General features: G+C 40.8%; 1 protein-coding gene across 2 annotated transcripts in view; it reads right to left on the bottom strand.

Annotated features, from left to right (window-relative positions):
- sh3rf1 (SH3 domain containing ring finger 1) overlaps positions 1-23,712 on the bottom strand; it is a 104,966-nt gene extending 81,254 nt beyond the window's left edge. For both annotated transcript variants that reach the window (XM_061888018.1, XM_061888019.1), the window contains exons 1-2: positions 23,483-23,712; positions 14,960-15,400 (exon numbers count right to left, since the gene is read on the bottom strand). In XM_061888018.1, coding sequence (XP_061744002.1) covers positions 14,960-15,313 — 354 coding nt within the window. In that variant the 5' untranslated portion in view covers positions 15,314-15,400; positions 23,483-23,712. The remainder of the gene's footprint in view (positions 1-14,959; positions 15,401-23,482) is intronic.
- Positions 23,713-24,318: the final 606 nt, after the last annotated feature.

The following is a 24,318-nucleotide window of genomic DNA, read 5'->3' as shown; positions in this document are numbered from 1 at the left end:
ATACAAATTAAAAAAACTACTCACACCCAGTGGGCAGGGAGAATTCACATCCAGTGGGACGCCAGTGACAATGCTGACTATGAGAAACCTTGGAGAGGACCTCAAAATTAAACAGTTTAATTTTATTTTGGCAACTCCGCTGCCATTTTTTTTACCATAATAAAATGTGGTAACATAATGTCATCAACTGGATTTTACAGTAAAGAAAAATAAAAATAAAATACCAATAAAAAAACTACTCACACCCAGTGGGCAGGGAGAATTCACATCCAGTGGGACGCCAGTGACAATGCTGACTATGAGAAACCTTGGAGAGGACCTCAAAATTAAACAGTAGCAGTGTTTAATTTTATTTTGGCAACTCCGCTGCCAGTTTTTTTACCATAATAAAATGTGGTGCCATAATGTCATCAACTGGATTTTACAGTAAAGAAAAATAAAAATAAAATACCAATAAAAAAACTACTCACACCCAGTGGGCAGGGAGAATTCACATCCAGTGGGACGCCAGTGACAATGCTGACTATGAGAAACCTTGGAGAGGACCTCAAAATTAAACAGTAGCACTGTTTAATTTTATTTTGGCAACTCCGCTGCCAGTTTTTTACCATAATAAAATGTGGTACCATAATGTCATCAACTGTGGATTTTACAGTAAAGAAAAATAAAAATAAAATACAAATAAAAAAAACACTCACACCCAGTGGGCAGGGAGAATTCACATCCAGTGGGACGCCAGTGACAATGCTGACTATGAGAAACCTTGGAGAGGACCTCAAAATTAAACAGTAGCACTGTTTGATTTTATTTTGGCAACTCCGCTACCAGTTTTTTACCATAATAAAATGTGGTACCATAATGTCATCAACTGTGGATTTTACAGTAAAGAAAAATAAAAATAAAATACAAATTAAAAAAAACCCTCACACCCAGTGGGCAGGGTGAATTCACATCCAGTGGGACGCCAGTGACAATGCTGACTATGAGAAACCTTGGAGAGGACCTCAAAATTAAACAGTTTAATTTTATTTTGGCAACTCCGCTGCCAGTTTTTTACCATAATAAAATGTGGTACCATAATGTCATCAACTGTGGATTTTACAGTAAAGAAAAATAAAAATAAAATACAAATAAAAAAACTACTCACACCCAGTGGGCAGGGAGAATTCACATCCAGTGGGACGCCAGTGACAATGCTGACAATGAGAAACCTTGGAGAGGACCTCAGAATTAAACAGTAGCAGTGTTTAATTTTATTTTGGCAACTCCGCTGCCAGTTTTTTACCATAATAAAATGTGGTACCATAATGTCATCAACTGTGGATTTTACAGTAAAGAAAAATAAAAATAAAATACAAATAAAAAGACTACAAAAACAGCTCAGTTGACAGAATTTTACTTAAAAAAAAAAATGGTCGTTTTTTTTTTTTTTTCAATTTATATGCTGTAAAAAAAAACTTAAATTTTACAGTAAAATCTCGGTCATTTTTATAGTGTACAATTCGATGGATAACTTGCTTCGAAACCATAAGTTACGCAGATATTTACTGTAAGTATTTATTTGGATTTTGACCAACAAAGTTAGATAATATTATATTTGCTGCAATATTGGAGACTATTTTGTCCCGTCAAACTAGAAAGAAAAAAAAAAAAACTCTCACTGACGTCACTCACCTGCTGCCAGACATTAAAGGGCCACACACATATGCTACTCTCATAACAAAGTGTTTAAAAACCAGTATGCAAGTTGGACAAATGAGATGCCAAATCCAACCACTTTCATGTGGTATTGGACAGAAAGGAGGACTTTTTTTTTTCCTCCATTTGAAAATGCGGACGTTATCATCATTACTGTCTGATTCCAATCAATGCAAGTCATCAGAAACAGGTAATATCAATCAATCAATCAATCAATGTTTATTTATATAGCCCCAAATCACAAATGTCTCAAAGGACTGCACAAATCATTACGACTACAACATCCTCAGAAGAACCCACAAAAGGGCAAGGAAAACTCACACCCAGTGGGCAGGGAGAATTCACATCCAGTGGGACGCCAGTGACAATGCTGACTATGAGAAACCTTGGAGAGGACCTCAGATGTGGGCAACCCCCCCCCCCTCTAGGGGACCGAAAGCAATGGATGTCGAGCGGGTCTAACATGATACTGTGAAAGTTCAATCCATAGTGGCTCCAAGACAGCAGCGAGAGTCCCGTCCACAGGAAACCATCTCAAGCGGATCAGCAGCGTAGAGATGTCCCCAACCGATACAGGCGAGCGGTCCATCCTGGGTCCCGACGAGCGGTCCATCCTGGGTCTCGACTCTGGACAGTCAGTACTTCATCCATGGTCATCGGACCGGACCCCCTCCACAAGGGAGGGGGGGACATAGGAGAAAGAAAAGCAGCGGCAGATCAACTGGTCTAAAAAGGAGGTCTATTTAAAGGCTAGAGTATACAGATGAGTTTTAAGATGAGACTTAAATGCTTCTACACCAACTTATATTCTTGTCTTCATGAAAGAAAGACATCTATATGTGTTACACATGCTTGTATTATCATTAAACACATTTAACTTGTTAACAAAAATGTCTCCTTCATAAATAAATAAATATAAATGATATATATAAATGAGGTAGATCTCCTCGACTTGGTCAATTGAAAAGTAGCTCGCCTGCAGAAAAAGTGTGAGCGCCCCTGCTCTAGCCTTTAAATAGACCCCCTTTTTAGAACAGTTGATCTGCCGTTTCTTTTCTTTTCTTTTCTCCTCTGCCCCTTTTGTGTGTGTGTGTGGGGGGGGGGGGGCTGGCTGTCCAGAGTCGGAACCCGGGATGGACCGCTCGCCTGTGCATCGGTTGGGGTCAACTCTGCGCTGCTGACCCGTCTCCGCTTGCGATGATCTCCTGCTGGCTCCACTATGGTCGGGACTCTCGCTGTTATGTTGGATCCACTCTGGACTGGACTTTCACAATATCATGTTAGACCCGCTCGACATCCATTGCTTTCTGTCTCCCCCACATATGCGGTCCTCTCCAAGGTTTCTCATAGTCATAGTCACCGACGTCCCACTGGGGTGAGTTTTTCCTTGCCCCTTATGTGGGCTCTTTGCCGCGGATGTCGTCGTGGCCTGTGCAGCTCTGTGAGACACTTGTGATTTAGGGCTATACAAATAAACATTGATTGATTGATTGAAACCGGTCCGTGTTGCAAAAAAGGTTGGGGACCACTGGTGTAGACCAAAAGCACGTGTTTACATGATGAACAACATCCTAATATGAAACAAGTTGTATGATTTGTGAGTGCTTTCAGGCACCTTCAATAGTAAAATGAAAAGGGAATGCCGCTCCAAGGCTTGTGGATGGAACTGCAAGTATCAATCAATCAATGTTTACTTATATAGCCCTAAATCACTAGTGTCTCAAAGGGCTGCACAAACCACCACGACATCCTCGGTAGGCCCACATAAGGGCAAGGAAAACTCACACCCAGTGGGACGTCGGTGACAATGATGACTATGAGAACCTTGGAGAGGAAGATAGCAATGGATGTCGAGCGGGTCTAACATGACACTGTGAAAGTTCAATCCATAATGGATCCAACACAGTCGCGAGAGTCCAGTCCAAAGCGGATCCAACACAGCAGCGAGAGTCCCGTTCACAGCGGAGCCAGCAGGAAACCATCCCAAGCGGAGGCGGATCAGCAGCGCAGAGATGTCCCCAGCCGATACACAGGCAAGCAGTACATGGCCACCGGATCGGACCGGACCCCCTCCACAGGGGAGAGTGGGACATAGAAGAAAAAGAAAAGAAACAGCAGATCAACTGGTCTAAAAAGGGAGTCTATTTAAAGGCTAGAGTATACAAATGAGTTTTAAGGTGAGACTTAAATGCTTCTACTGAGGTGGCATCTCGAACTGTTGCCGGGAGGGCATTCCAGAGTACTGGAGCCCGAACGGAAAACGCTCTATAGCCCGCAGACTTTTTTTGGGCTTTGGGAATCACTAACAAGCCGGAGTCCTTTGAACGCAGATTTCTTGCCGGGACATATGGTACAATACAATCGGCAAGATAGGATGGAGCTAGACCGTGTAGTATTTTATACGTAAGTAGTAAAACCTTAAAGTCACATCTTAAGTGCACAGGAAGCCAGTGCAGGTGAGCCAGTATAGGTATATATGTATGTATATATGTATATAAAGGTATATACAGTATAGGTATATATGTATGTATATATGTATATAAAGGTATATACAGTACAGGCGTAATGTGATCAAACTTTCTTGTTCTTGTCAAAAGTCTAGCAGCCGCATTTTGTACCAACTGTAATCTTTTAATGCTAGACATGGGGAGACCCGAAAATAATACGTTACAGTAATCGAGACGAGACGTAACAAACGCATGGATAATGATCTCAGCGTCTTTAGTGGACAGAATGGAGCGAATTTTAGCGATATTACGGAGATGAAAGAAGGCCGTTTTAGTAACGCTTTTAATGTGTGCCTCAAAGGAGAGAGTTGGGTCGAAGATAATACCCAGATTCTTTACCGTGTCGCCTTGTTTAATTGTTTGGTTGTCAAATGTTAGAGTTGTATTATTAAATAGAGTTCGGTGTCTAGCAGGACCGATAATCAGCATTTCCGTTTTTTTGCCGTTGAGGTGCAAAAAGTTAGCGGACATCCATTGTTTAATTTCATTAAGACACGCCTCCAGCTGACTACAATCCGGCGTAAGTAGCACAAGAAGAAGGTGTGAGCAGAAACCAGGACCTCACAAGCCTTCCTGAGCAGCCGGTGGCACTGGCCGGGTCCCACCGGGACAGCGAGGTGACGTCATCAAAGACGGCCGCCGTGACTCATCCGCCGCAGCTGGAGGAGGAATTTAGGATGGAAACCTCAAGCACGTCAACATTGCTGTAACCTCCGGGTGTAAATGACAACAAACAAGAGCGGGTGCGCTGCGTCCTGTTGTTGTTGTCTTAAGAGAAAGCCTGCGTGCGTAAGAAAAGGTCTATAAAAGCTTTAATTACAGCAGAATGACGTGACTGCAAGCAGCACAGACATGGGCGTCGCCTACAGCCATCATCATCTAGCCTTTCTTGTCTTGCAGAGTCTAGTGTCGTCCATGCAAATGTGTCATCGCACTTTAAAATTCTTGATTGTGTTTACACTGCGCCGACACAACTGTCACATTCTTTAGAGCAAATAAGTAGAAAGAAAGTAAGAGACAAAAGTCATGTTGGCTCATGTACACGGGTTGGAGAGACAAGATGGCGTGTAGTCCAATTAATGACACGTCAAATAGGGGTTGCACTCTGCGGACCACCAGAGTGACGACTGAAGACTTCCACACAAATCCCTCCAACCCATGACTACAATGACCCCTGAACCTTGACCTCTGACTTGCAGACAGCCTCCTGCGGCTTTGCTCACTCTTGTGCACCAGCACCGCTTAGCACGCCGTCTGCCCTCAATCCATGTTGCACTCCTCCATGTTGGCCAGGACGACATCCATGTCGGCCAGGACTGCGGCAACACTGGCAGGAGTGATGAGACTCAAGAGTGCCAAGAGTGTAAATAGTGTAAAGCAGGGGTGCCCACACTTTTTCTGCAGGCGAGCTCCTTTTCAATTGACCAACTGGAGGGGATCTACCTCATTTATATATATCATTTATATTTATTTATTTATGAAAGAGACATTTTTGTAAACAAGTTAAATGTGTTTAATGATAATACAAGCATGTGTAACACAAGAAATCTGCGTTCAAAGGACTCCGGCTTATTAGTGATTCCCAAAGCCCAAAAAAAGTCTGCGGGCTATATAGCGTTTTCAGTTCGGGCTCCAGTACTCTGGAATGCCCTCCCGGTAACAGTTCGAGATGCCACCTCAGTAGAAGCATTTAAGACTCACCTTAAAACTCATTTGTATACTCTAGCCTTTAAATAGACTCCCTTTTTAGACCAGTTGATCTGCCGTTTCTTTTCTTTTTCTTCTATGTCCCACTCTCCCCTGTGGAGGGGGTCCGGTCCGATCCGGTGGCCATGTACTGCTTGCCTATGTATCGGCTGGGGACATCTCTGCGCTGCTGATCCGCCTCCGCTTGGGATGGTTTCCTGCTGGCTCCGCTTTGAATGGGACTCTCGCTGCTGTGTTGGATCCGCTTTGGACTGGACTCTCGCGACTGTGTTGGATCCATTGTGGATTGAACTTTCAGAGTATCATGTTAGACCCGCTCGACATGCATTGCTTTCCTCCTCTCCAAGGTTCTCATAGTCATCATTGTCACCGACGTCCCACTGGGTGTGAGTTTTCCTTGCCCTTATGTGGGCCTACCGAGGATGTCGTGGTGGTTTGTGCAGCCCTTTGAGACACTAGTGATTTAGGGCTATATAAGTAAACATTGATTGATTGATTAATATAGATGTCTTTCTTTCACAAAGACAAGAATATAAGTTGGTGTATTGCCTGATTCTGATGACTTGCATTGATTGAAATCAGACAGTAATGATGATAACGCCCACCTTTTCAAATGGAGGAGAAAAAAAAGTTGTCCTTTCTGTACAATACCACATGAAAGTGGTTGGTTTTTGGCGTCTAATTCATCCAGCTTCCATACACTTTACAAGAAAAACATTGGCGGCAAATTCCGTAGCTTGCTTGATTGACATTCACGGCACCCGAGGGTCTTGTGAGATGACGCTGGCTGCTGCCAGTTCATTATGAAAAAATGACAGAGAGGAAGGCCAGAAACACTTTTTATTTCAACAGACTTTCGCGCCGTCCCTTCCGTCAAAACTCTAAAGGCCGACTGCACATTTCCTATCTTCACAATAAAAGCCCTGCTTCATGCTGCCTGCGCTAACAAAATAAGAGTCTCGGAAAGCTGGCGTGCACAAGTGATGTGCACGCCAGCTTTCTGAGGGATCGCTTGTGCACGCCAGTTTTCCCAGACTCTGTATTTAGTTAGCCCAGGCAGCATGAAGCAGGGCTTTTATTGTGAAGATAGGAAATGTGCAGTCGGCCTTTAGAGTTTTGACGGAAGGGACGGCGCCAAAGTCTGTTGAAATAAAAAGTGTTTCTCGCCTTCCTCTCGGTCATATTTTCATAATAATGATCTTGCAGCAGCCAGCGTCATCTCACAAGACCCTCCGGTACCGTGAATGTCATTTAAGTGACGTCTTGGTGAAGATTGATGATCACTCATTTTTAGGTCTATTTTTTTTAAAAGCCTGGCTGGAGATGGACTGACACACCCCCCGCGGTCGACTGGTAGCTCGCCATCGACGTAATGGGCACCCCTGGTGTAGAGTGTAAAGGGTGTAAAGCAGTGATCCCCAACCTTTTTGTAGCTGCGGCCCGGTACCAATTGGTGGTTGGGGACCACTGGTGTAAAGAGTGTAGAGTGCAGAGCGTAAAAAGGTTGTAAAGAGTGTGTGGAGTGTGTAGAGTTTAAAGAGTAAAGAGTGTAACGAGTGTAGAGTTTAAAGGGTGTAAGTACCAATGATTGTCACACACACTCTTGGTGTGGCGAAATTATTCTCTGCATTTGGTATGTAAGGTGTGTAAAGAGTGTAAAGTGTAGAGCGTAAAGGGTGTAAATAGTGTAAATAGTGTAAAGGGTGGAAAGAGTTTAAAGAGTGTGTAGAGTTTAAAGAGTAAAGAGTGTAGAGTTTAAAGAGTGTAAAGAGTGTAAAGAGTGGAAGGTGAGAAAAGGGTTTAAAGAGTAGAGTGTAATTACTTTAAAGTGTAAAGGGTGTGAAGGGTGTAAAGAGTGTAAATAGTGTAAAGGGTGTAAAGAGTGAAATAGGATGTAAAGTGTGTAGCGTTTAAAGAGTGTAAAGAGTGTGTAAAAAGTGTAAAGAGTGTAAAGTGCAGAGTCTGAAGAGTGTAATGAGTGTAAAGGGTGTAAATAGAGTAAAGAGTGTACAGTGTGTAAATAGAGTAAAGAGTGTAAATAGTGTGTAGAGTTTAAAGAGTGTGCCGAGTTTAAGGAGTGTGTAGAGTTTAAATAGTGTAAAGTGTGTTGAGTGTAAATAATGTAAAGAGTGTAAAGTGTTGGGTGTAAAGAGTGTGTAGAGTTTAAAGAGTGTAAAGAGTAAAGAGTGTAAATAGTGTAGAGTGTAAAGTGTAAGGTGTGTGAAGAGTAGAGTGTAAATAGTGTAGAGTGTAAAGTGTAAGGTGTGTAAAGAGGAGAGTGTAAATAACGTAAAGAGTGTAAATAGTATAAAGGGTGTGGAGCGTAAAGTGTAAAGAGTGTAACGGGTGCCAAGAGTGTAGATGGTGTAGAGTGTAAATATTGTAAAGGGTGTAAAGAGTTTAAAAGAGTGTAAAACGTGTAAAGAGTCTAAAGAGTGCAAATAGTTTAAAGAGTGTAAAGGGTGTCAAGAGTGTAAAGGGTGTAAATAGAGTAGTGTAAACTTTACACTCAACTCTATTTACACCCTTTACACTCTTTGCATAAAGGGTGTCAAGAGTGTAAAGGGTGTAGAGTGTAAATGGTGTGAAGAGTATGTAAAGTGTCAAGAGTGTGTGGAGTGTAAAAAGGGTGCTGAGTGTAAATAGAGTAAAGAGTTTAAAGAGTGTAAATAGTTTAAAGAGTGTAATGGGTGTAAATAGTTCCCTTCCATCAAAGCAAATAGCCAGAAATAAAGTTCAAACAAATGGTGCAGCCCAGGTTAAGGGGTTAAGGGGTTAAGGGGAGGGGGTGCAGAGCAGACTGTGCAATAAACTTTTGTCCCTTTTGGTCACGACGCCTTAACTTAACACTCATCACCTTTTGTTTGCAGTGCAGTACACACACACACACACACACACACACACACACACACACACACACACACAAGTAAGATCAGGTTGTGTTGTGTACGTGTCTGCTGGTTCCTCCTTGCCCACAGAAGAATTAGAGGACAGACTGTGAGCTCCAACAAGAACCTGACAAGCCAAAAGCCTTTCTTTGAACAGGCCCTGAAGGCAACACACTATGAAGAAGTGCAGGGTGTCAGACGGGCAGTGAAGCGCTAAAGAACCCATGGAGAACGGGGGTGGGGTTCAGTGCGACCAATCGCGTCGGCTTTGATCCCAGCCTTTTATGTTCTGAAGAACTTACACCTGTGCAGCCTTGGTCTGTCATTAGCAGAACACCTTTGTCACGGCCCAGTAGTGCCGGGAGACGCCGTTCTTCACTGGCAATGAGGTGTTTTAAAGGCAGCATCAGAAACATGAAAACTGCTCAACAATATTTCAGAGCTCGTGTCACACTTCCAATGAGCTGCAGCGTCTTGGAAGTATCACCATCTCACTTCTCTGTAAAAGCACTTTGACTCGCTCCAATTTGGAGTGTGATGCCTGCAACATGTTTCCAAAAAAGCTGGCACAAGTGGCAAAAAAGACTGAAAAAGTTCAGGAATGCTCATCAAAGACTTATTTGGAACATCCCACAGGTGAACGGGCTAATTGGGAACAGGTGGGTTGCCATGAGTGGGTATAAAAGCAGTTTCTGTGAAAATGCTCGGTCATTCACAAACAAGGACGGGGCGAGGGTCACCGCTTTGTCAACAAAAGCCTGAGCGAATTGTTTAAGAACAACATTTCTCAAGCAGCTACTGAAAGGAGTTCAGGGATTTCACCATCTACGCTCCGTGATATCATCAAAAGGTTCAGAGAATCTGAAGAAATCACTGCACGTAAGCCATGATATTACGCACCTTCTATCGCTCAGGCGGTAATGCATCAAAAAGCGGCATCGTGTGTAAAGGATATCACCACATGGGCCCAAAAACACTTCAGAAAACCACTGTCATTAACTACAATTGGCCGCTACATCTGTAAGTGCAAGTTAAAACTCTACTAGGCAAAGCCAAAGCCATTCATCAACAAAACCCAGAACTGCCACAGGCTTCGCTGGGTCCGAGCTCATCTAAGATGGACTGATGCAAAGAGGAAAAGGGTTCTGTGGTCTGATGAGTCCACATTTGAAATTGTTTCTGGAAACTGTGGACATCGTGTCCTCTGAACCAAAGAGTAAAAGAACCATCCGGATTGGTACAGGTCCAATAGGTGCAAAGTGTAAAATTCAGCATGTGTGATGGTATGGGGGTGTATTAGTGCCCAAGGCATGGGTAACTTACACATCTGTGAAGGCACCATTGACGCTGAAAGGTACATACAGCTTTTGGAGCAACATATTTTACCATCCAAGCAACGTTATCATGGACGCCCCTGCTTATTTCAGCAAAATGATGCCAAGCCACGTGTTACAACAGTGTGGCTTTGTAGTAAAAGAGTGCGAGTATTAGACTGGCCGGCCTGTAGTCCAGACCTGTCTCCCATTGACTGTTGAACAATTTAAGCTGTACATCAAGCAAGAATGGGAAAGAATCTCACTTCGAAAATGTGTCTCCTCAGTTCCCAAAACATTTACTGGGTGTAATTAAAAGGAAAGGCCATGTAGGTGTTAGCATCATGACAACACACCATGATCATGTACTGTATGTACAGTATAGTACGTGTTGTACGGTAGACAACAGGTTGTAATCTTGGTACACAAACTGGTTGCTGGGTGGAAACAAGGTCAGCCCATGTAAACATTAAGACAACTGGTCATCTTTGGAAGTGGACTCTTGATGTGGCTTCCAGTTGGCTTGTCAGCCTAGACCAAGGCAAGGACACAGCTTTGAGGCATAAGAGAGGATTATGAGGGAGAGTCTAGACAAGCAGCATGGACAGACATAGACCAAACAGTAACAGTGTACAGTAGGTGTGGGATGACTATCATAGTAACAATGTACAGTAGGTGTGAGATGACTATCATAGTAAAAATGTACAGTATGTTTGAGATGACTATCATAGTAACAATGTACAGAAGGTGTGAGATGACTATCATAGTAACAATGTACAGTATGTTTGAGATGACTATCATAGTAACAATGTACAGAAGGTGTGAGATGACTATCATAGTAACAATGTACAGTAGGTGTGAGATGACTATCATAGTAACAATGTACAGTATGTTTGAGATGACTATCATAGTAACAATGTACAGAAGGTGTGAGATGACTATCATAGTAACAGTGTACAGTAGGTTTGAGATGACTATCATTGTAACAATGTACAGTATGTTTGAGATGACTATCATAGTAACAATGTACAGAAGGTGTGAGATGACTATCATAGTAACAGTGTACAGTAGGTGTGAGATGACTATCATAGTAACAATGTACAGTATGTTTGAGATGACTATCATAGTAACAATGTACAGTAGGTGTGTGATGACTATCATAGTAACAATGTAGAGTATGTGTGAGATGACTATCATAGTAAATGTACAGTAGGTGTGTGATGACTATCATAGTAAATGTACATTAGGTGTGAGATGACGAACATAGTAACAATGTAGAGTACGTGTGAGATGACTATCATAGTAACAATGTACAGTAGGTGTGAGATGACTATCATAGTAAATGTACAGTAGGTGTGAGATGACGAACATAGTAACAGTGTACAGTATGTGTGAGATGACTATCATAGTAAATGTACAGTAGGTGTGAGATGACGATCATAGTAAATGTACAGTATGTGTTGATGACGATCATAGTACCAATGTAAAGTAGGTGTGAGATGACTATCATAGTAACAATGTACAGTAGGTGTGGGATGACTATCATAGTAAATGTACAGTAGGTGTGAGATGACTATCATAGTCACAGTGTACAGTAGATGTGAGATGACTATCATAGTAACAATGTTTAGTAGGTGTGAGATGACTATCATTGTAACAGTGTACAGTAGGTGTGGGATGACTATCATAGTAAATGTACAGTATGTGTTGATGACGATCATAGTACCAATGTAAAGTAGGTGTGAGATGACTATCATAGCAACAATGTTTAGTAGGTGTGAGATGACTATCATAGTAACAGTGTACAGTAGGTGTCAGGTGACTATCATAGTAAAAATGTACAGTAGGTGTGAGATGACTATCATGATAACAATGTACAGTAGGTGTGGAATGACTATCATAGTAAAAATGTACATTAAGTGGAAGATGACTATCATGTAACAATGTACAGTAGGTGTGAGATGACTATCATAGTAAATGTACAGTAAGTGTGAGATGACGACCATAGTAACAATGTACAGTAGCTGTGAGGTGACTATCATAGTAACAGTGTACAGTAGGTGTGAGATGACTATCATAGTAACAATATACAGTAGGTGTGAGATGACTATCATAGTAACAGGGTACAGTAAGTGTGAGATGACTATCATAGTAACATTTTACAGTAGGTGTGGGATGACTATCATAGTAACAGTGTACAGTAGGTGTGAGATGACTATCATAGTAACAGTGTACAGCAGGTGTGAGATGACTATCATAGTAACAGTGTACAGTAAGTGTGAGGTGACTATCATAGTAACAGTGTACAGTAGGTGTGAGGTGACTATCATAGTAACAGTGTACAGTAGGTGTGAGATGACTATCATAGTAACAGTGTACAGTAAGTGTGAGGTGACTATCATAGTAACAGTGTACAGTAGGTGTGAGGTGACTATCATAGTAACAGTGTACAGTAGGTGTGAGATGGCTATCATAGTAACAGTGTACAGTAAGTGTGAGATGACTATCATAGTAACATTTTACAGTAGGTGTGGGATGACTATCATAGTAACAGTGTACAGTAGGTGTGAGATGACTATCATAGTAACAGTGTACAGCAGGTGTGAGATGACTATCATAGTAACAGTGTACAGTAAGTGTGAGGTGACTATCATTGTAACAGTGTACAGTAGGTGTGAGGTGACTATCATAGTAACAGTGTACAGTAGGTGTGAGATGGCTATCATAGTAACAGTGTACAGTAGGTGTGAGGTGACTATCATAGTAACAGTGTACAGTAGGTGTGAGGTGACTATCATAGTAACAGTGTACAGTAGGTGTGAGATGACTATCATAGTAACAGTGTACAGTAAGTGTGAGGTGACTATCATAGTAACAGTGTACAGTAGGTGTGAGGTGACTATCATAGTAACAGTGTACAGTAAGTGTGAGGTGACTATCATAGTAACAGTGTACAGTAGGTGTGAGGTGACTATCATAGTAACAGTGTACAGTAGGTGTGAGATGACTATCATAGTAACAGTGTACAGTAAGTGTGAGGTGACTATCATAGTAACAGTGTACAGTAGGTGTGAGGTGACTATCATAGTAACAGTGTACAGCAGGTGTGAGATGACTATCATAGTAACAGTGTACAGTAAGTGTGAGGTGACTATCATAGTAACAGTGTACAGTAGGTGTGAGGTGACTATCATAGTAACAGTGTACAGTAGGTGTGAGATGACTATCATAGTAACATTTTACAGTAGGTGTGGGATGACTATCATAGTAACAGTGTACAGTAGGTGTGAGATGACTATCATAGTAACAGTGTACAGCAGGTGTGAGATGACTATCATAGTAACAGTGTACAGTAGGTGTGAGGTGACTATCATAGTAACAGTGTACTGTAGGTGTGAGATGACTATCATAGTAACAGTGTACAGTAGGTGTGAGATGACTATCATAGTAACAGTGTACAGTAAGTGTGAGGTGACTATCATAGTAACAGTGTACAGTAGGTGTGAGATGACTATCATGGTAACAGTGTACAGTAGGTGTGAGGTGACTATCATAGTAACAGTGTACAGTAGGTGTGAGGTGACTATCATAGTAACAGTGTACTGTAGGTGTGAGATGACTATCATAGTAACAGTGTACAGTAGGTGTGAGATGACTATCATGGTAACAGTGTACAGTAGGTGTGAGATGACTATCATAGTAACAGTGTACAGTAGGTGTGAGATGACTATCATAGTAACAGTGTACAGTAGGTGTGAGATGACTATCATAGTAACAGTGTACAGTAGGTGTGAGATGACTATCAGTGTGTGGATATGTGACACAGGACCCTTGACCTGTTTTCATCACGCCCAGACTGCTTTTGTGCAGCCCTGACAAGAGTGGATTACATGACAATATTGAACAAAGTTGTGACTAAACATAGATTCATAAGCACGCTGCCTGCGGACAAAAGCAGCAACTTCACACGACACTAATCACCCACACGATACTATTCACTGTTCCTTCACCCACACGGTCATATTCACCTTTCCTTCACCCACACGGTCATATTCACCTTTCCTTCACCCACACGGTCATATTCACCTTTCCTTCACCCACATGGTCATATTCACCTTTCCTTCACCCACATGGTCATATTCACCTTTCCTTCACCCACACGGTCATATTCACCTTTCCTGGTGTGTTTACCAGCTTCACTCACTCCTTCAACCTACTTCCTCTTTACTTTCTTCAAAAGCAACATTGTGGGATTTCATTACGCACGTCAGCGTACTTCTATCAGTACTGAACTATGTACATCATGTGTAGTTTAAACATACTGAAACCATGTACATTATTCAGCAAATACATACTGAAACCATGTACATTATTCAGCAAATACATACTGAAACCATGTACATTATTCAGCATATACATACTGTAACAATGTACAATAATTAGTGCGTATAAACTGCAACAATGTACATTATTTACCACATAAATACCAACAATGTACATTATTTAGCGTGTACATACTGCAACGATGTACATTAGTTAGCTTGTGCATACAGCAACAATGTACATTATTTACCACATAAATACCAACAATGTACATTATTTAGCGTGTACATACTGCAACGATGTACATTAGTTAGCTTGTGCATACAGCAACAATGTACATTATTTACCACATAAATACCAACAATGTACATTATTTAGCGTGTACATACTGCAACAATGTACATTAGTTAGCTTGTGCATACTGCACAATGTACATTATTTAGCGTGTACATATGAGTGATCATATGAGTCCCAGGATGTGGACACTCCCAACAAAGAGGTGTCAAAAGTGGCGAGTACTCACTCGGACCACAGAGCTCTTGGCCTGCACTCGCTGGGGTTGCGCTCCGGGTGCAGCCTGCTCCCTGGCTCCTCGCGGCCCAGCTCCAGAGGCACCGTCGGCGGTCCCGGCTCGCCGCGGCTTCTGCTTGATGCCGTCCAGGAGCCGCACCAGCAGGATGTTGCTGGGCAGCTCGTCCACGCCGCACTCCACCAGCGTGCGGCACTCGGGGCAGCGGAGCTCGCCGCGGGAGCCCACGATGCCCTGCAGGCAGCGGCGGCAGAAGGTGTGCTGACACGGCAGAACCTTGGCCGAGGCGTCCAGGCGCTCCAGGCACACCGGACACTCCAGCAAGTCCAGCAGGACCGACTCGTCCATGGTCTGAGCCTTTTTTAGCGGGAGAAGCGCCACCTGGGTTACGTCACTCCCATGCCTCGGTTACCGTCGCCATGGCGACCGCATCACCTGTAAACAACAAGGCGGGACACTCGTCAACATTGCGGACAGGTCCTGGCATGCAACCATAACGTTGTTACTTACTCCGATTATTAGTAGTCCATAATCGTATTTGGAGAAAGGTTGTACTCCAAATGTTGACTAAAACTAAATATTAGTGATCAGAAAGGTTTGTGCTCCACATATGGACTAAAACTAAATATTAGTGATCAGAAATGTTTGTGTTCCAAATCCATCCATCCATTTTCTGCCGCTTATTCCCTTTCGGGGTCGCGGGGGGCGCTGGCGCCTATCTCAGCTACAATCGGGCGGAAGGCAGGGTACACCCTGGACAAGTCGCCACCTCATCGCAGGGCCAACACAGATAGACAGACAACATTCACACTCACATTCACACACTAGGGACCATTTAGTGTTGCCAATCAACCTAGTGATTGGAAAGGTTTGTGCTCCAAATGTGAACTAAAACTAAATATTAGTGATCAGAAAGGTTTGTGCTCCACATATGGACTAAAACTAAATATTAGTGATCAGAAATGTTTGTGTTCCAAATGTGCACTAAAACCAAACATTAGTGATTGGAAAGGTTTGTGCTCCAAATGTGAACTAAAACTAAATATTAGTGATGAGAAAGGTTTGTGCTCTAAATGCGGACTAAAACTAAATATTAGTGATCAGAAAGGTTTGTGCTCCACATGTGGACTAAAACCAAATGTTAGTGATCAAAAAGGTTTGTGCTCCACATGTGGACTAAAACTAAATATTAGTGATCATAAAGGTTTGTGCTCCAATTGTTGACTATATCAGAAAGGATAGTGCTCCACATGTGGACTAAAACTAAATATTAGTGATCAGAAAGGTTTGTGCTCCACATGTGGACTAAAACTAAATATTAGTGATCGGAAAGGTTTGTGCTCCAAATGTCGACTAAAACCAAATATTAGTGATCAGAAAGGTTTGTGCTCCACATGTGGACTAAAACTAAATATTAGTGATGAGAAAGGTTTGTGCTCTAAATGCGGACTAAAACTAAATGTTAGTGATCAAAAAGGTTTGTGCTCCACATGTGGACTAAAACTAAATATTAGTGATCAGAAAAGTTTGTTCTTCGAATGTGGACTAAAACCAAATGTTAGTGATTAGAAAGGTTTGTGCTCCAATTGTTGACTATATCAGAAAGGATTGTGCTCCACATGTGGACTAAAACTAAATATTAGTGATCAGAAAGGTGTGTGCTCCAAATGTCGACTAAAACCAAATATTAGTGATCAGAAAGGTTTGTGCTCCACATGTGGACTAAAACTAAATATTAGTGATCGGAAAGGTTTGTGTTCCAAATGTGGATTGAAACCAAATGTTAGTGATCAGAAAGGTTTGTGCTCCACATGTGGACTAAAACCAAATGTTAGTGATCAGAATGATTTTGCTCCAAATATGGACTAAAACTAAATATTAGTGATCAGAAAGGTTTGTGCTGCACATATGGACTAAAACTAAATATTAGTGATCAAAAAAGTTTGTTCTTCGAATGTGGACTAAAACCAAATGTTAGTGATTAGAAAGGTTTGTGCTTCAAATGTGGACTAAAACCAAATGTTTTTGATCAGAAATGTGTTAAGTCCAAATGTGGACTAAAACTAAATGTTTGTGATTACAAAGGTCTGTGCTTCAAATGTGGACTAAAACCAAATGTTAATGATCAGAAATGTGTGAAGTCCAAATGTGGACTAAAACCAAATGTTAGTGATTAGAAAGGTCTGTGCTTCAAATGTGGACTAAAACCAAATGTTAATGATCGGAAATGCGTGTAGTCCAAATGTGGACTAAAACCTGTATTTATTTATTTATTTATTTTTTAATAATCATGGACTTAGAATTTAATAGCAGCAACACGTTGCAAAAAAGTTGTCACAGGGGCATTTTTACCAGTGTGTTACATGGCCTTTCCTTTTAACAACACTCAGTAAAGGATTGGGAACTGAGGAGACACATTTTTGAAGTGGAATTATTTCCCATTCTTGCTTGATGTACAGCTTAAGTTGTTCAACAGTCTCCCTTCTGATAGCTTAGCCTTCATATTGCACCACACATTTTAATGGGAGACAGGTCTGGACTACAGACAGGACAGTCTTGTACCCACACTCTTTTACTATGAAGCCATGCTGTTGTAACATATGGCTAGGCATCGTCTTGCTGAAATAAGCAGGGGCGTCCATGATAACGTTGCTTGGATGACAACATATGTTGCTCCAAAACCTGTATGTACCTTCCAGCATTAATGTTGCCTTCACAGATGTGTAAGTTACCCATGCCTTGGCCACTAATACACCCCCACACCCTCACACATGCTGGCTTTTACACTTTGCACCTAGAACAGTCCGGGTGGTTCTTTTCCTCTTTGGTCCGAAGAACACGACGTCTAAAGTTTCCAAAAATAATTTAAAATGTGGACTCGTCAGACCACAGAACACTTTTCCACTTTGCATCAGTCCATTTTAGATGAGCCCAGTTTCTGGATGTTGTTGATAAATGGCTTTGAACTTGCACTTAAATATGTAGCGAGCAACTGTAGTTACTGACGGTGGTTTTCTGAAGTGTTCCTGAGCCCATGTGGTGATATCCTTTACACACCGACGTCGGTTTTTGATGAAGCACCGCCTCAGGGATCCGAGGTGCGTACGATCATTGCTTACGTGCAGTGATTTCTCCAGATTCTCTGAACTTTTTGAGGATATTAGGGACATGGATGGAGAAATCCCTAAATTCCTTGCAATAGCTGGTTGAGAAATGTTCTTCTTAAACAATTTGCTCAGGGATTTGTGGACAAACTGGTAACTTTCCCCCCGTCCTTGTTTGTGAACGACCGAGCATTTCATGGAAGCTTCTTTTATACCCGATCATGGCACCCACCTGATCACCAGTGGGATGTTCCGAATGAGTGTTTTATGAGCATCCCTCAACTTCCTCAGTCTTTTTTGCCACTTGTGCCAGCTTCTTTGAAACACGTTGCAGGCATTTCCAAATGAGCTAATATTTGCAAAAAATAACATGGTTTCTCAGTGTGAACATGAAATATCTTGTCTTTGCAGTCTATTCAATTGAATATAAGTTGAAAAGGATTTGCAAATCATGGTATTCTCTTTTTATTTACCTTTTACACAACCTGACAACTTCACGAGCTGCCACTGACGACGTAGAATGAATTTTTTCATTCTGGATGTTGTTGATAAATGGCTTTGCATAGTAGAGTTTTAACTTGCACTTAAAGATGTAGCGAGCAACTGTAGTTACTGACAGTGGTTTTCTGAAGTGTTCCTGAGCCCATGTGGTGATATCCTTTACACACCGATGTCGGTTTTTGATGAAGCACCGCCTCAGCCTCCGCTTGGGATGGTTTCCTGCTGGCTCCGCTGTGAACAGGACTCTCGCTGCTGTGTCGGATCCGCTTTGGACTGGACTCTCGCGACTGTGTTGGATCCATCATGGATTGAACTTTCACAGTACCATGTTAGACCCGCTCGACATCCATTGCTTTCCTCCTCTCCAAGGTTCTCATAGTCATAAAAGACATTTAGTGATGGTTTCAGCAGTAAAGCAGCCCTGAGAAGAGTGCAGTCAAAAGGATCACCCACAGGTGCTTAAGGGTCATCTTTAATCTAATTGCCTGCAAAGCGGATAAACACACCTGTGACCAGTCGCCTCGCACCCTCGGCTACACGGGTGGGAAAATACACAAAGTTGCTCTTTTGTTCCTATTTCCTGTCATGTCTATTGATGTGCTTGCAGATTGGTATATGGTGTGTGTTTATATAGCACTTTACTCTACCTGGAATGATACCCACAGCACTTTACATGATGCATCACATTCACCCATTCACACACTAATATTGTGCATAATATTGTGCGTAACATTATGCAGATAGTGCATAATATTGAGCCTGTATTTATTTGTGGTGTACAGCCCTTTATTTTTCAACTGTGGTTGTTTTTAAAAGGGCTTTATAAATTAAGTTGGTATGGCATAATCTTGTGCTTAATGTTGTGCCTAATACTGCACTTAATAGACTCCCTTTTTAGACCAGTTGATCTGCCGTTTCTTTTCTTCTTCTTCTACGTCCCACTCTCCCTTGTGGAGGGGGTCCGGTCCGTTCCGGTGGCCATGTACTGCTCGCCTGTGTATCGGCTGGGGACATCTCTGCGCTGCTGATCCGCCTCCGCTTGGGATGGTTTCCTGCTGGCTCCGCTGTGAACGGGACTCTCGCTGCTGTGTTGGATCCGCTTTGGACTGGACTCTCGCGACTGTGTTGGATCCATTGTGGATTGAACTTTCACAGTATCATGTTAGACCCGCTCGACATCCATTGCTTTCCTCCTCTCCAAGGTTCTCATAGTCATCATTGTCACCGACGTCCCACTGGGTGTGAGTTTTCCTTGCCCTTATGTGGGCCTACCGAGGATGTCGTAGTGGTTTGTGCAGCCCTTTGAGACACTAGTGATTTAGGGCTATATAAGTAAACATTGATTGATTGATTGATTGATAATGTTGTGCAGATGGTGCAAATTATTGTGCATAATATTGTGCATAATATCATGCATAATGTGTACATATTATTGTGCATAATGTTGTAGGTAATATTGTGCATAAAGTTGTACATAATGTTGTGCATAATATTACGCACAAAGCTGTGCATAAAGTTGTGCTTAATGTTGTGCATGTTGTACATAATGTTGTGCAGATAGTTCAAATGATTGTGCATAATATTGTGCATAATATTATGCATAATGTGCTTAATATTGTGCATAATATTGCGCACAATGTTCTGCATAGAGTTGTGCTCAATGTTGTACCTAATGGTGTACATAATATTGTGCATAATGTTGTGCATAATGTTGTGCACAATGTAATGCATAACATTGTGCACAATGTTGTGCATAATGTTATCTAGATGGTGCAAAATATTGTGCATAATGTTGTGCATAATGTTGTCCAGATTCTGCATAATATTGTGCATAATGTTGTGCATATGATACAAGTTATTGTGCATATTATGCATAATATTGTGTATAATGCTGTACATATATTGTGCATAATGTTGAACATAATATTGTCCAGATGCTGCATAATATTATACATAATGTTGTGCATAATGTTGTGCACAATGTTGTGCATAACATTGTGCATAACATTGTGCACAATGTTGTGCATAATGTTATTTAGATGGTGCAAAACATTGTGCATAATGTTGTGCATAATATTGTCCAGATTCTGCATAGTATTGTGCATAATGTTGTGCATATGATACAAGTTATTGTGCATATTATGCATAATATTGTGTATAATGCTGTACACATATTGTGCATAATGTTGAACATAATATTGTCCAGATGCTGCATAATATTGTGCATAATGTTGTGCAGATGGTACAAATTATTGTGCATGTTATGCATAATATTGTGTATAACGCTGTACATAATATTGTGTATAATGCTGTACATAATATTGTGCATAACATTATGCATAATATTATGCATAAAATTCTGCATAATGTTGTACATAACATTTTGCACAATGTTGTGCATGATGTTATTTAGAGTGTGCATAATACTGCACATACTTTGTGCATCATATTGCGCTTCATGCACTTTACATTATGCATCACATTCACACACACGCATTCCCTCACTGATATTGTGCATAATTTTGTGCATGATGTTGTGCATAATATTGTGCATAATGCTCTACATATTTTCTGCATCATGTTGCGCTTCATGCACTTTACATTACGCATCACATTCACCCATTCACACACACGCGTTAACACACTGATATTGTGCATAATGTTGTGCATAATGTTGTGCATAATGTTGTGCAGACGGTGCAAATTATTGTGCATAATATGCTTAATGTGAATAATGTTGTGTCTAATAGTGTGCATAATATTGTGTATAATGTTGTACATAACATTGTGCATAATTTTGTGCATAATGTTGTTTAGATGGTGCAAAATACTGTGCATAATGTACATTATTTTGTACATAATACTGTGCAAAAATTGTGCAACATGGTGGCCTCGTGGGTCTCATCCTGACATGCAGCACGAACATCTCGGTGTGGACTTTGCATCTTCTACACTTGTGTGGCTTTACTCCTCCCACATTCCACACAAATGCCTTGTACAATAAAAAGATGTATAGATATGCACACACGCATGCACGCACACACACACACATATATACATACATTATATACAGTATATATACATACATTATATATATATATAAAGACAAACCATTGCGTCAGCTCTGTTACAGGTGACTATGTATATATATATATATTATTATTAATCAATAGTTTTTCTCAATACATTCCCATCTTTTACTCTTCATTCTTACATTCTTACTGTTGTTTATTCCCCTGTCAGAATAGAACAATAATAATTATCATAACAACAATAATAATGTAAAAATGATATTGAAATAGGCCAACATAGTGTGTCAAAAACAATGTCCTTGCAAAAACATTGATGAGTTACACATTTACCAGTGTTTATTGTTACTGTTCAATTATTTCTAAGTAATTCATAAGTTATTATTATCAATATTCTTTCATTGACAAACTAAACTTTGTTTTTAACTCTGATTTTTATTTCGAGAGCTTTTGATATTTAAGATCAGGGGTGTTTGAACTTTTTCTAGCAATGACTGCATGGGACATTTATAAGGTTTATTTTTTTTGAAATATCTTAAAAACAGAAATGTATACATATTCAAATACAATATGTTGTGTTATATTTAAATAAATAAATTATAAATGGGTTGTACTTGTATAGCGCTTTTCTACCTTCAAGGTACTCAAAGCGCTTTGACACTACTTCCACATTTACCCATTCACACACACATTCACACACTGATGGAGGGAGCTGCCATGCAAGGCGCTAACCAGCGCCCATCAGGAGCAAGGGTGAAGTGTCTTGCTCAGGACACAACGGACGTGACGAGGTTGGTACTAGGTGGGAATTGAACCAGGGACGCTCGGGTTGCGCACGGCCACTCTCCGCACGGCGCCACGCCGTATTTGTGTTATAGTTGACTAAATACTAGGGATGCACCGATTAATCGGTAACCGAATATGGCAAAAAAAGCCACATTCGGCCTTCGGTGGAATGAGTTAAAAACAAGGCCGAATAGTGGCGTGTGACGCAATTTTTTGACGCGGTGACGTTGGGATATGTTGTGTACCTGTACAAGTGTATGAGGTTACAAGCACACACTTATTGAGATTTAGTGGGGCCTCTGTTTACATTATTAGCCTGTTGTGTAGGCTACCTGTATAAGTGTATGAGGTTACAAGCACACACTTAATTGAGATTTACTTGAGCCTTCTGTTTACATTATTAGCATATCTACTGTGGCTAAGCAGACTTTTGCCAAAAGGACAATAATTCATTTGTTGTGGGGTTATCCACTTTAATGCACTTTTTTTTTTTTTTTGGAATGCATGTTTTGTTTGAAGGCCTAATATAAATGAAAAACTTTGTGCTTTTTTTGAAAAGCAAAGGCTACTGGAATATTTTAAAAAATGTCAATATTCAATAAAAAAAATTACTTTATTTGAAAAACATGTCCAAATATTTATGCAATATTAAAAAAATTGTGAAAAACTGCATTCATTATTCAGTATTCGGCCAAGCGTTTAAATTTTATTCGGCTTCGGCCACAAACTTTCATTTCGGTGCATCCCTACTAAATACAGTATTATGAGTTTGGAGATGTCAGCTTTTCCTCAATACATTTTATCAACTACTCTTTTTTTCTCTCACTGTAAGCTGGGATAGACTCCAGCTCGCTGTGATCTAATGAAACTAATAATACTATTAATATTATGACGTCATTTTAACGTGACGTCACTTGACAACAGAGGAACAATTGTTTTAATATTACAAATATTTAAGTGTTTGTCAGTGTATTAGAGCAGTGTATTAACTTTTAACAAGTTTTTACAGAACTTGGAACACTTTAATGCTTGGACAATAGCAAGTAGACAAAACAACACACAAATGTCGACATTTTGGGAGAAAAAAAAAAACTTACCTTCTGTTGTTGCTAAGCTTGCAAGTTAGCAAGCGGCATAAAGAGCACGTATCTCCTCCTGCTCTTCTACTTTGCCACGTACGCTGAGCTGTAAGCGGAGCGGGAAGGTCAAACTTTGTTGTTCACACACGAAAGGAAGAGGAGAGGAGAGAGAAAAGAAGAGAGAAGAAGGTAGAAGAGAAAAGCGCCATGCTAGTAATTGTGTTCTCTTCTGTTGCACACTCAGGAGGGGAGGGGGAGGACGGAGTGGTGCGGCCTTCACGGACGCTGGGAATTTACGCAACTTCTCATGTACAGTATCAGTGCGCGAAAAAATTATTATCATACATATTTAAAGAAATATTATGAACATACGTGAAGACGTATTAAATTTGTGTTGCAATAAAAACTCATGTGTTAGTATTGGTAGGCGTACAGGATAAAGACATTTCCGAGGCACATTTGAAGTAAGCATCGAAGTCTTCTCAAAAAGGGCGTGATCTTAACCCACGTGACCAAGACAGGAAAAAAAATCGCTTTTAATTCCTTTTAAACGTTAAATAAAATATTAAAACTGTTCAAGTTGCGGCACTGTGTGAATATAGTACGCCAAAAAGTAGGTTTTTTAAATCATATTAACTGTCTTGTTTGCGAATGAAATCACATGTCAATCAACCAATCAATCAGTCAATCAGTCAATCAGTCAATCAATCAATCAATCATGCTTTATTTATATTATTCATGTAATATATATATATATATATATATATATATATATATATATATAGGCCTATATATATATATATTTATATATAGGCCTATAGGGCTTCACGGTGGTATAGGGGTTAGTGCGTCTG

This window comes from Nerophis ophidion, linkage group LG26, assembly GCF_033978795.1.
Source record: "Nerophis ophidion isolate RoL-2023_Sa linkage group LG26, RoL_Noph_v1.0, whole genome shotgun sequence".
NCBI classification, from domain to species: Eukaryota; Metazoa; Chordata; class Actinopteri; order Syngnathiformes; family Syngnathidae; genus Nerophis; species Nerophis ophidion.
Note: the sequence above shows the minus strand (reverse complement) of the source record. Positions and strands in the feature narration are given on the sequence as shown.